The 13,984-nt window shown below is 46.3% G+C and overlaps 1 protein-coding gene across 2 annotated transcripts in view; it reads left to right on the top strand.

The window, feature by feature from the left end:
• Window positions 1-1,083: 1,083 nt before the first annotated feature.
• Window positions 1,084-13,984, top strand: part of Gpat3 (glycerol-3-phosphate acyltransferase 3) — a 51,599-nt gene continuing 38,698 nt past the window's right edge. The window contains exons 1-3 of one of the 2 annotated variants that reach the window (XM_087582854.1): window positions 1,084-1,160; window positions 1,436-1,730; window positions 12,420-12,486. In XM_087582854.1, coding sequence (XP_087438980.1) covers window positions 1,590-1,730; window positions 12,420-12,486 — 208 coding nt within the window. In that variant the 5' untranslated portion in view covers window positions 1,084-1,160; window positions 1,436-1,589. 2 annotated transcript variants of the gene reach the window in all.

The following is a 13,984-nucleotide window of genomic DNA, read 5'->3' as shown; positions in this document are numbered from 1 at the left end:
TTTGCTGTAAATACTTTCAGTTCATTTTGCTGGCTCTCCCACTTTTTCCAGTTCCAAAACCAACTCGCGACTGTCAACTGTAAAAGAGTTTAGTCCTTCGAAGAATCTAGAGCGGATTCAGTGATGGTTTGGATCCTCGTCAGTCGTTTTGCGTACTGCTGCTCTCAACATCCCTTCTCGCGCTCATCCTTAAAGCTGGTTGACCCGCAGTGGCATTCACATGCAGGATTCTTTTCTTCTTTGTTCTAGTGAGGGCTAGCACCGTAGCGGCGTGGGACGTGGACCCCAGAGAAACTCAGGTCGGTTGGGTTAAGGCTAGCGTTTGCGCAGCGTTTTCTGCAGTCTGTGCTCTGCGTACGTACCCAAGAGAAGCTCAGAGTGGAATCTCCTCTAGGGAGGGGAGTGACAAACAGCCTCTAGGGTGTCCCGTCCTCCCCTCCCCCAGCCCGCTCACCCGTTCGCCTGCCCTTTTAAAGAAAGGTCTATAAAGGATTTACCTATATAGCCCTAGGCTCACTGCTGGAACTCAAAACAACCCAGACCCATCTCTTGATCCTTCAGTCGCAGATTCCCGAGTGTAAGTGCTGGAATTCCAGTCTCCTGCCACACCACCGCTTCAGTTTTCTGGGTCTATTCCGGGCCAGGGAGGTAGTGGCAGAGTGGCTAAGGCGACTTGTGGAGAGAGAGCGAGCGGGCGAGCTTTCTCTTTCCCTGACTGCAGCTGGCTAGGGTAAGGAAGGAGGTGTGGGAGAGCCGCGAGCGGCGGTGCGTGACTGCTCACCCTGGCTCTGTAGTTTCCTCTTCCCGAAAGCCCCTCCCAGGAGGTCGTGTTGCACGCTCACAAACAAGGTCTTCCTCGGCGTCTTGGAGACGTCAGAGGTCCACTCTGTGGGTGAAGATGGAAAGTCTGCTACCGAAAGAACCTTTGCCGGGAGTGCGGGGGGCGGGGCGGGGCAGAGGGCGGCGGCTCTCTAGGCGGCGGCGCCCCCGGCACGCGGTGGTGCCAGGGAGCTCCCTGTTGGGTGGCGAGGGGGGTGGGGCAAGGACAGAGTGTAGAAAAAGGGAGCCCGGCGCCCGAAAGCTACTGGCTACCCGCATATCCCGCAGCCCACGCCAAGGTGCAGGGAGCCTGCAGGGATCCTCGCTGCCCGAGGGCCTCGGTGAGTCACCGCCGGGTTGTCGCAATCGCTACCCGGAGGAAACCAGGCCCGGGGTGGGGCGCGTTCCTGGCTGCCTCCGTGCGCTCTGACTGCACTAGGGTGTCCCCTAGGTCACCCAGCTGGGTCTTCTCGCCCGAGACACTCAGGTCTGAGCCAGCTGCCGTGGCCACAGCTTGGCCTGGGCCTCCAGGGACAACGGGGACCCAAGGGGAAGAAGCAAAGAGATCGCAGTAGTTCTGAGAGTTCTCGTCTCCCCTTTCCTCTTCGCTCCGCAGAGCTGAAGAGAGCGAGGCAGGCGGCGCAGACTCCCCGGAGCCCAACTCCGGATTGGACGCTGTGTTTTCCGAGCTGCGGCTGAACTGCCAGGGGACTCCGACACCTACCGCGCTTGGCTTTCCTGGGGACCTCTCCCAGAGGGCTTGCCGAGACATGGAGGGGACAGACCTGGTGGTGAAGCTCCTCTCCACCTGGCTGACGCTGGTGGGCAGCCTCATCCTTTTGCCCTCGGCCTTCGGACTATCCCTGGGCATCTCGGAGATCTACATGAAGATCCTGGTGAAAACCTTGGAGGTGAGTGCAGGGAAGGAGGTGGAGCCCTGCTCTGATGACTTAGGAAGCTTGGAGTGTCAGGGACTGAATAGTAATTTGGGAAAGGGGTCAGTAGTGGGGCCGCGGGGGTTGGGGATGGGACGGGAACCTGAGAGAACCTCTACCTGGGTTTCATCTTCACTGCAATCTTTTACTTACTAGACTAACTCGATGACAGCCAGCCGTTTGCTGTATCAGCAGCTATATTACCCACTATGCCTCGCGGGCTGTCCCTTCGCTGAGTTTTTTACAGCCCCAGGTTTCAGAGGTCCTTTTGTGACCACAGAGGCATCTCTGTACTACTTGGTTGCCCGAGATAAGAAAACCAATGGCCGGGTGGCAGAGAAGAATCTGATTTTATTTTAGTGGAGTCATAGGGATTTTTTTTTTTAAATCTAATCGGGTGCACTGAAATATCATCACCAAGGTTTCCTCTTTGGCCTCAGCTTGGCCCCGGGTTTGTGGCAGGTTCCGTGGACAAAGGTGCTAGGTCCACCTGAGAGGAGGTGACTTCAGCTTAAGTTTATACAGGCCTTTAGTGAGATTTAGAAGGCTTCTCCAGGCTGGGAGGCAAGCGATGTGAGAATCTGAGTCCAAAGGTTTGCTTGAATTAAGCGTGACAAACAGTGGTCTTAGTGCAGAGGCCCTGTAGACTGGATAGGTTTACCACTTACATCTCATCCCTGTTTCTCAGCGTCTGATCTAGCAAGGTCTTCTGATCCCTGTACCTTACTGCATTCGTCCACGAAATAGGAGTAACGACAGACGTCTATTTGCATACACACTTTGTTTTGGGTTTGAGACAGGATCTTGCCCTTGGAGCCTTGGCTGGCTTTGAGGGTCTTGACAGTGTACCTACTGGGTCCTGGTGTTACAGATTGGGACCGGACTTAGCTTTCCACATAGTTGTTTTGAGGAGTGAAAACACATCCAAGCATTGAGCCTGTAGGGGGGCGCTCCTGTATGGTGGGTGGGTGCTCTGTGTCTTTATGACTAAATGAATAGTGTGAATGCTTAGAATCTGCTGCGTTTGGTTTCTCCAGCTTCTTTGAGCTGTGCATTTTTTGGCCTTTATTTTCTGTCCTCCCACAGGACTTGGCTCTGTCCCTTCTTAGCACAGGAGCAGCTCCTAGATACATATTTCTACCTGTGCTTGCTGCCTGCCTGCTAATGCTTTTCTTCTAGGTCTCTTTGCTGGCCACTTCTTTTTTTTTCCGGCTTTTTTTTTTTTCCGGCTTTTTTTTTTTTTTTTTTTCCGGAGCTGGGGACCGAACCCAGGGCCTTGTGCTTCCTAGGCAAGCGCTCTACCACTGAGCTAAATCCCCAACCCTGCTGGCCACTTCTTTGCTGAGTCCTTGAAGCTGTTAGATTCTTTACCTCCAGTCCGTCCCACTCTCTCTTCCAAAATGGCATTTCACCAAGTAGCCCAGACTGGCCTTGATCTTTGGCTCTTGCTGCCTCAGGCTCTCAAGCACTGGGTGGTGTGTACTACCTTGCCAGGTAGCCCTCAAGGTTTTAAGGTTCTTTTTTACATCTTGACATACACAGTGTAGTCCCACTATGCTGTGGATTTTCGTCTCCTCCCTAAGTCGGACGTTCCTCAGGTTGCTAACTCCATAGACAGGGATGATGCTCTTTAGCCCTCACTGAATGATTAGGCTGCATTCCTGGGCTGCGGTGTCCTTTGGAGAACCAGATAAGGGGAAACCACAGGTACATGCAGCCTTTGGGTGCTTATTACGGCCCTGCTTTAATCTCCAGAGGGTGGCACCACCCAGTTGTTCTCAGCTGTCAAATTACTGTATTTGACGAAATGATTGCTGGTCCAGGTTCTGACTTTTTTTTTTTATTTTTTTCTTTTACTGGGTATTTTTTAATTTACATTTCAAATGTTATCCCCTTTCCTGGTTTCCCCTCCAGAAACCCGCTACTCCCCCTGCTTCTATGACGGTGCTCTCTCACCCACCCACCCACTCCCTCCCAGGTTCTGACTTTTCAGTTTGTCAGGACCCCAAGAGTGTTCCATCCAGAGCAGTAAGGAACTTCAGAGAAGATCTCTATTTCTCTCTACATGTACATGAGTTTAAACCCAAGTTAATACACATGGCGAACTCATACCATACCCTGACACAACAATCACATCATGACACAAGGCACCACACTCATACCACAACCTGCCACCACAAGCCAAACACACACACACACACTCACACTTACACACACACATACACACACACACAGCACCACACTCATACCACAACCTGCCACCACAAGCCAAACACACACACACACTCACACTTACACACACACACACACCGCACCACACTCATACCACAACCTGCCACCACAAGCCAAACACACACACACACTCACACTTACACACACACACACACCGCACCACACTCATACCACAACCTGCCACCACAAGCCAAACACACACACACACTCACACTTACACACACACACACACCGCACCACACTCATACCACAACCTGCCACCACAAGCCAAACACACACACACACTCACACTTACACACACACACACACACACCGCACCACACTCATACCACAACCTGCCACCACAAGCCAAACACACACACACTCACACTTACACACACACACACAGCACCACACTCATACCACAACCTGCCACCACAAGCCAAACACACACACACTCACACTTACACACACACACACACACAGCACCACACTCATACCACAACCTGCCACCACAAGCCAAACACACTCACACTTACACACACACACATACACACACACACAGCACCACACTCATACCACAACCTCCTACCATAAGCCTAACACACACACACTCACACACATCAAATACTCATACACTCACACACACACACACTCATATACACACACAAACACTCCACTGCCCATTGTATGTTTACTTTTAACATTCATACACACACACTCACACATTCACACTCATCACATACACACACAGTCACACTCACACATACACATCACACACACTCATACTCTCACACACACTCACGAGTCATACTCACACACACAAACACTCCACTGCCCACTGTATGTTTACTTTTAACATTTTTATTGTTAACAGGCAGCGTGTTAAATGACCATACTCGAATTCTGGAGGTTGAATTGGGCTTGGATGCCTGTTGAATAGCTCACTGTGGTGTTTGTTATATTGCCAGGTGGCTCACTGAAACCATCACAAGTGTAATCCTAGTAAACCAGCGAAGCTGAGACAGGAGGATTGCTTTGAGCTTGAGGACAGCCTAGGTTAAAGAGTGAGATCTTGTCTTAAAAAAAAAATCTTGTGGGCCATCCTGATGGCCATAAAAATTGTTATTAGGGCTGGAGAGATGGCTCAGTGGCAAAGGACATGGACTGCTCTTCCAGAGGTCCTAAGTTCAAGTCCCAGCACCCACGTGGCCTTTTCACGCCAGTTCTTTTTTTTTTTTTTTTTTTTTTTTTTTTTGGAGCTGGGGACCGAACCCAGGGCCTTGCGCTTGCTAGGCAAACAACGCTCTACCACTGAGCTAAATCCCCAACCCCTTCACTCCAGTTCTAAGGGGATTCCAATGCTCTCTTCTGGCCTTCTCGGACTCTGTACATATGTAGTGAACAAACATACAAGCAGGCAAAAACACCCACCACACACATGATGTAAATAAATCAATTAAACAATTAAAACAATTAAAAAGAAAGTACTATTATTAGTAGTACTTTTTGAGAAGGGTCTAAGAATTTGATTGTTACATTTTCTCTTTAGGACATGGATTTTATGTAGCTACATATGGATACATATGACATGAAAGTAGAAAGGAGTCTCTGGGGAAGGGAAGGAACGTGTGGGGAGAGGGGGAGGGGCAGGTATGTGGTAATGATGGTCAAAGTACACGATATGTCTGAAGGAAGACGGCTTTATGAAACCCATCTCTCTACAGCTATGTCTTAAATTATTAACAGGTAGACACAGAACAAATTCTTTTGATCAGCTAAAGGGTGTATGCTAAACCCTCTAAACTCCAACATGGAGTTAGAGATACTAATATTCCCTTTGGTCTGACATAGTGATCACGCCTATAATCTCAACACCTAAAATGCCGGGACAGGGCTGTTCTGAGGTTGAGCTACAGAGTAAGATCCAATCTCAAAGTGGGGAAAAGACATCAGGAGACTTGTGAAATGGCAGTTGTCACCAAGCCTGATGACCTGAGTTTGATCCCTGCAACCCACATGGGGGTGGTGGTGTGTTCTAGGAGGGGGACGACATGGCTTACCATGACCGCCGACCACCAACCACCAACCACCACACCCGTGCTGAAGTGTAGATGTCCTCAAATACTCTAGTAGACATTACATTTTCTGTGACTAATGGCTGCTTTATCTTCTTGTTTGATATCTCCTTTCCCTCCTTCCATTTCTCTACCTTTTCTGTCACTAAGTGGGGCAGAATCTTGCAATGGGGCATTAAGACACTGACAGGCAACATTGATTATCCTTGCTTTGGTGTTTAGTTTAAACAAAGTATTTCTAATTTGAAAGTTGTTACACTTATTTATTGTGTGTGCATTTGCATATGTGCTCGAACAGTTTTGTTTTGTTTTGAGCATTTACCTCTTGCTACCTTTGTTGCTAGGTGTCCCTAGGTATGAATGCATGTCTACATGTCTCTGGTATGACAAACTATTTGAAGATAATGCTTGGAGTACTGAGGATAGAATAAGTTGACAGGGTCTTTAAACCGGTAATTTCTCAGGGGTTGATAAGAACCTGATAGGTATTAGGTATGCCAAAGATTAGTTAGATTAGGGGAAGTAATTGTTGGGGATATGAACTGAAAAGTAAACCTTCAGACTGAGGGTGTGTGTGTGTGTGTGTGTGTGTGTGTGTGTGTGTGTGTTTCATGTTTATCCAACAGGAGCATAGGTTGAACATTGTAAGGTGCCCACTGCTTTCCAAGTTAATTGTAAGGTTCAGGATTAAGGTGAGAGGAGGCAGGGATTGGTCTCCGTGGTCTGAGGTTTATGATTAGAAAGCAACAAGGAACAGAAAGAGAATCAAATTGCTGACAGGAAGAAGGTGAGAGAGCTGTGGACACGGTGCCTAAGGGGCACAGCCCTGGGTTCTTTTGCCAACCCTGAAAGAAAAGGATTTGTGAGATGCAAATTATTTCTGATAATGTGGGCACTGCAGGGAGTGACTCCCTCCCTCCCTTTTGAGGAATAAAATGGAAACGTGGACAAGTTCTCCGGCGTTTCTGGCTCTGCGGTCCCCGGCTGGTCACTTCATCACAGCCTTGGGCTCTGTGTGTACGGATGGAGTGTATCCTATTGGATTATTCCGGGGTTAAATTAGGGGAGAAAATGACGGCGCCAGGGGACAGTATGCCTGGCACTGTATTTGTTCGCTTGAGACTGAACTTCTTCACTTCGATGGGTGAGCACGTTCTCAGCGCATTCTTCCTGCCGATTGCGTCCAGATTCTCGTCTCTATGCTCGCTTCCATCCACCAAAGGTTTTCCCATCTTTTGGAAGAGGCATACCCATCATTCCCAGGAGTCTGCTACCATGTTTGTGTAAGTCTCTGATGGAGATCAGTGTGCTCGAAGGCTCAGGCTGTTTACAGTGAGCGAGGACTATAAAGAAAAGCTGGCCTTTCGTTTATCTTAATTCTGCAGGGGCCTGTCATTACTGCTATTGATTTAGAGCCAGTGGCCTGGGTCTGTCTGTTGTAGAGTTGGGTTTTCAGTTTGAACCTGAAGGCGGGATTTTCAGTCTGTCAAAGTGACAGGCTCTGCCGAGAAGCGCTCCGTTGCCCACAGGTAATCCTTGCCATTTGAATTTTTAGGCCATTTCATTCAGTTTCCACATCTCTTCCCCTGCCTTTAGCCACTCCTTGGATCTTTACGGCATAACATTTGGAAGTTATAGTTGTTTAGGGTGGAAACCTTATAACTGAGAATCAAACTTGAGGGCTAGGGGTGTAGCCCGGTTGGTCCAGTGTCCTCCAGGACTTCGGGTTTGATTCCGACCACCACACAAACTGGGCAACATGGCGTAGTATGTCCGTAGTCTCAGCACTCGGGTCCGGAGGCAGGAATACACCACACACACACACACACACACACACACACACACACACACACACACCACACACACACACACACACACACACACACACAAATATCTATGTCACTAATAGTTAAAGGAAGAGGTTATGAATTTGAGGGTGAGTAGTGGGGGACATGGAAAATGGGAAGGACGGATGAAAATGGCATCAAAATGGCACTCATGTAAAGTTATCTCCATCTATGTAACCTGGAAACCGCGAGATCTTTGCTTCATGAAATGTGGCTTGAAACGAATTTTAGCTTGTTTCCCCCTTAACGTTTGGAAAGTAAGTGCAGAGAAGCTCTGTTTTATGGCTTTCCTTGGGGCTTGTGGGCAGGCGTGGGTGTGGCAGCAGCTGTGGCAGCAGCTGTGGCTAAAGCTGCTTCTGCACCTCAGGCTCCTCTTGTTTGCAAGGTCTTGAGGCAGAAACATTCGGAGATTATCCTGAGGAGACGTAGAGCCCCCAGAAGAACTATACTGTCTCTGTACTGGGGCTCACCCAGTGGGGCCGAGAAGCTGGGGCGTGGTCAGCGATAAACAGTGACCTGTTGGGGGATGCACTGATGCTCCTCCTTGGTACCTGAGCCAAATGTGAGGTGTTGGGAGGAAGGAGCGGTCATTCAGAATTGCTTTGTATGCCATCATCTGGTGGGCACCCATAGTCCTTTTTTACTGTCCCTCTACATGCTCCACATCCCACCCTGGGCTTGAACCTAAGGACTTGTACAGTTAGGCAAATGCTCTCTACCACTGAGCTATCCCCCCAGTCCTCAGCTTACTCTGTATTTTGAGATATGGTCTCAGTCGTGAGTTACGCAGGCTGACTTTTGGATCGCTACTCTAGTGACTGCAGTTAGTGTAGACAGACCTTGAATTATGACCTTCCTGCTGCAGCGTCCCAAGCAGCTAGGCTTACAGACCTGTGTCCCGGGCCTTGCCTGGCTCTCTAATTTTTACTGTCACCTTTGGTATTGACCCTCCTTAGAGAGATGATGAAGCAGATGCCCCGAGAGCTTAAAGTCTCAGCCGGAAATAGGAAGGCAAATTCTCCCTGACACCAGACTGGTTGCCACGCTTCTTTGCTCTCAGGGGTGAACAGGCTCTGGAAACCAGGTGTCCACACAGAGCCCCAAGCAGGATTCTACTACAGATCGCCGTGGGCAATGAAGCTTCTTCAGCCTTGAAATGTGCTTATCTTAAGCAGCCTTTGTGGGACAGACTCAAGTGGGGAAATCTCATGAATTTTCAAATGTTCTTTGTGGTTGGTCTGGCTGTTTGAGGGATATCACTGTGTATGACAAAATACCACAGGCCGAGCAGGCTAAACAATAAAGATTTCTTCAGAGTTCTGGAGCCTGGAAGTCTCAGGTCATGGGGTCCATGGGACTGGTTTCAATTCTCACTGCGTCTTCACAGTCTTCACGCACATCCCTGACAATGTCTTTTTTCTTTTCTTTTCTTTCTTTCTTGTGTGCATACACATCCTTGTGTGTGAATGTGGGTTCCCTTGTGACATGCATGCAGAGGACAGCCTTGGGTGTCAGTCCATTTCTTATGTTTGAGACCGTAGCTTTTCTGATGTATGCGTGAAGTTAGCCAGCCAGTGAACCTCTGTGGGTTCTCCTGTTTCTTCATCCCATCCATGCTAGAGGAGAGATTACAGATGTTGTAACACATCTGGCTTCTATGTGGGCTCTAGGGATTTGAAATCCAATCTTGCCACACTATTGTATCTATCTATGTCTCTATGTCTCTATGTATCTACCTATCTATGTATCTATGTATCTATTTATCTATGTATCCATGTATCTATCTATCTATCTATCTATCTATCTATCTATCTATCTATCTATCTATCTATCTATCATCTATCTATCTATCATCTATCTGTGTATCTATGTATCTATGTATCTATTTATCTATGTATCCATGTATCTATCTATCTATCTATCTATCTATCTATCTATCTATCTATCTATCATCTATCTATAGCTATCTATCTATCTATCTATCATCTATGTATCTATGTATCTATCTATCTATGTAACTGTGTATCTATCATCTATGTATCTATGTATCTATCTATCATCTATCTATAGCTATCTATTTATCTATCATCTATCTGTGTATGTATCTATGTATCTATTTATCTATGTATCCATGTATCTATCTATCTATCTATCTATCTATCTATCTATCTATCTATCATCTATCTTAGCTATCTATCTATCTATCATCTATCTATAGCTATCTATCTATCTATCATCTATGTATCTATGTATCTATCTATCTATGTAACTGTGTATCTATCATCTATGTATCTATGTATCTATCTATCATCTATCTATAGCTATCTATCTATCTATCTATCTATCTATCTATCTATCTATGTAACTGTGTATCTATCTATCATCTATGTATCTATGTATCTATCATCTATCTATAGCTATCTATCTATAGCTATCTATCTATCTATCTATCTATCTATCTATCTATCTATGTAACTGTGTATCTATCTATCATCTATGAATCTATGTATCTATGTATCTATGTATCCATGTATCTATCTATCTATCATCTATCTATAGCTATCTATCTATCTATCTATCTATCTATCTATCTATCTATCTATCTACCTATCTATCTATCTCCCATTTGTCTATCATCTATGTGCTGGTAAGGATTAAGCTTGGGGCCTTGAATGTGCTTGGCAAGCACTCGTCTATCACTGAGCTATATTTCCAGCCCCTTTTGGCCAAACTTAAAACTCAACTCGACCGACTTAAAGGAGCGGGGTACAATATCCATAGGTTCTTTATCTTTAAATGCTATGCTGAAAAAAAAAATCCATTGCACCTTGTAAGGTAACATTAGAAATGCTCAGCTGACAGTGCTTGCCTTGAGTTCATGAAGCTCTGGATTCAGTCACCAGGATTTCATCCTGAAGTCACCAGGATTTCACAAACCAGGTGTTGTTTGTAATGCTAGTGGGGGTGTGGGGGATGGGGTGGCGTGGGGGCAGGAAGGTCAGGGGTCCAGTGCTGATGGTCTGGGTGCAGTCAGCAGTAAGGGCTGGCCCGGAAGGCTCCATGCACTGAGTTCAGTTCCTGTTTTGTTTTAAAGTTCAAGGTTATCCTCGGCTACTTAGAGAGTTGAGGCCAGCCTTGGGCTGTATTAGACGATGTCTGAAAAAAGGAGCAAACACCAAACTCCAAACCGAAAACCAAACAAACGTGTGGGAAACCTCTGAGGATCTGTTTGCTCGTGTGTTTAGTTTCTAGTGTGATGACTGGGTCCGCCTGCCACTGTGTGGCATGTAACCCTGACACCTTGTTACCACACTGGTGCAGGACCAACCGGTGCGATGGGAACTTGGAGGACTCTGTGATGTTTGGTGTGGGGAACCATAAGCCTAAGATGTCATTAGCCGTGACAGTCTTCATCACATTTTAAGTGTATTTAGAGCAAGCTGGCACTTGTTCTTTTTGGTCTCTGACTTCCCTGATGCCCTCCTCTCACATTTTCTCTATGCATTTTTAATAGGCACGGAGGATAAAAAGTAAGATGGTTTTGCATGTGTGTGATTTTTTACTGACTTTTTTTGCAGTGCTGGGAGTTATTATTTACTATTTATTATTATTATTATTGCCCTAGAACTTGCTGTTGTTTGCTGTTGTTGTTGTCATTATTATTACTATTATTATTATTATTATTATTATTATTATTATTATTATTATTGCCCTGGAACTTACTATTGACCAGGCTGACCTCCAACTCAGAAGATCTGCTTGTCTCTGCCTCCATGTGCTGAGATGACAGGCATGTGCCACCACCTCATGGCTTCCGGTGGATTTATTTCAACATAGCATTTGAGGGATCTGTGGATATGTACACTCTTCCCCTTTATTTGGTCTGGTTTCGTTGGTTGGGTTTCGGGTTGGTTCTGGTTTTGTTAGCCTTTCCCAACCCAGACATCGTTGAAGCCATCGTCTGCTGTACTTTTGCTGCACGGGCTTCACAGTTCTCTTGAGAAGCAACTGATGTATTTACCAGGGTGTCGTCGGTGACCACTGGAGGAGCCTTCGAAGGACCAGTGTTAATCCCACTGGGCAAGAATAAGACTCCCGCAAATTTTGGGCTTGTGACCTCTAGCCTACTTGTGACCAAGCACATCCTGTGCTGTTGGGGCAACCAGGCTTGTTTATGGAGGTGAAAACACATGGCTGGGTATTGAACGTGACGACAGCCCCCAACACACCAGGCAGTTACCTGTCCTGGGCAAGTGGGGCTTACAGCATTATCTATCCTTGAGAAGTGGGACTTACAGGCTAGAGATGTTTTGGTTTTGTAGATCTCTTAAGCACAGTAATTAAAACTTAAAAGGTGACTTTAGCTTTGTACCAGCATTCGTGTACATGGGAGATTCTCTGGGGTCTGCCTCTCTCCCTAATTCAGACAGTGCCCAGCCTTGGTGTTTAAGTTCACGGCTGTCTAAGTATGTTTCAGCGTTTGCATATGTCGTGGAAGAGTTTTAATGGATGCTTCTTGTTTTGAACAGTGGGCCACTTTACGGATCGAGAAAGGAGCCCCTAAGGAGTCAGTTCTCAAAAGCCCAGCTTCTATGGGTAAGTCCTCCCTTCCTTACGGCTGTCCATGCACTGAATCATTTAGAGCCTCCCTCCAAATTCAAAGTTGGCATACACAGACAGCGATGTCTTCTAGGCCTCTGGTTACTCATAGTTTTGTTCACAATATAGCAGTCGCCTGGGTTCAGATAGGGTTATTATCAGGAGGGCCGGGCAGTGTGTGTTAGCTCCTGTGTGCTCTTCCACATATTATCTTATTTCCAAGGACTGCTGTGTTTCAAGAGGATATTCACGGCTTTAAAGATGTCAGGGATGAAAAGGTTACAAACCATGTGTGCTTTGTTTAAGGACTCCTGCCAGATAACATGCGTGTTCGGCTCATTGACATACATGCATGGCGTGGTTCAGTCTCCCACGGTGCTAATGAACTCACTACTTAGTTTGGTTTATTTGTTTTCGTGTGTCTTTGTTTTGGGTGGGGTTATTGTTGTCTCTGATACATTTTCCAGTTGCGGAGATTGTATGGCTCTCTTAATTATTCACATTTAGAATTTCGATGTTTTAGACATTTATTATTATTGTTGTTGTTGTTATTATTTTTTTGGCTTTCCTGGAACTCTCTCTGTAGACCAGGTTGGCCTTGAACTCAGACTGGCCTGCCTCTGCCTCCCAAGTGCTGCGATTAAAGGTGTGATCATTTACATCCTAATTTTGAGACTTACACTTAAGCCACAGCGGAGACTAATCAGAGTGCTAGGAGTTAGAACTTAGAAATTGAGGTTCTAACCAGAGGTTCTCAAAGTATGTTATCTACAATACATTTTACTGCTGAATGCTGATCAATAATACTGAACAAGAAACAAAAATACAGGCTGGAGAGATGGCTCATTGGTTCAGACCAAGTAGATGACATGAATGCAGTAGCCAGTACTCGTGTTCGGTGGTTCACCACTGCCTGCAACTCCAAGGAGAGTGGATACCTCTGGCCTCACTCATGTACACATATCGACACATAATGAAAATAATAATAATGATAATAATAATAATCTGGGTGGTGGTGGTGCACACTTTTAATCCCAATGCTTAGGAGGAAGGCAAGTGGATCTTGGAGTTCAAGGCCAGCAAGACTATAGAGCAAGACAGCCAGGGCTACACAGAGAAACCTGGTAGGGAGGGAGGGAGAGAGAGAGAGAGAGAGAGAGAGAGAGAGAGAGAGAGAGAGAGAGAGAGATATTTATTAAGTACTTTTCTGAGGTTACTTGACTGCAGTCTTTCCTTTTCCCATGTAACACTTCTTAGCTCCTGGTAGAAGTGAGTTCAAAACCAGTCTTTGTTTGTTTATGTCTCTAAAGAAACCATTTTAGTTGGAGTGAGAATTCAGACACTAGATTCACAGGAAGTCAAATTTCATAGCAGTGATCAAGCAATGAGGAAGACATAGATCACTGGATTAATCAGAAGGCTAAACTTTTCAGTGTTTCGGAAAGCTTGGTAGTGGTCCTCTCCCCCTGACCCCCATTACACTGAAGGAAGTGCA

This window comes from Rattus norvegicus, chromosome 14, assembly GCF_021556685.1.
Source record: "Rattus norvegicus strain SHRSP/BbbUtx chromosome 14, alternate assembly SHRSP_T2T, whole genome shotgun sequence".
Classification (NCBI taxonomy): Eukaryota; Metazoa; Chordata; class Mammalia; order Rodentia; family Muridae; genus Rattus; species Rattus norvegicus.
This window is presented reverse-complemented; position numbering and strand designations above follow the sequence as displayed.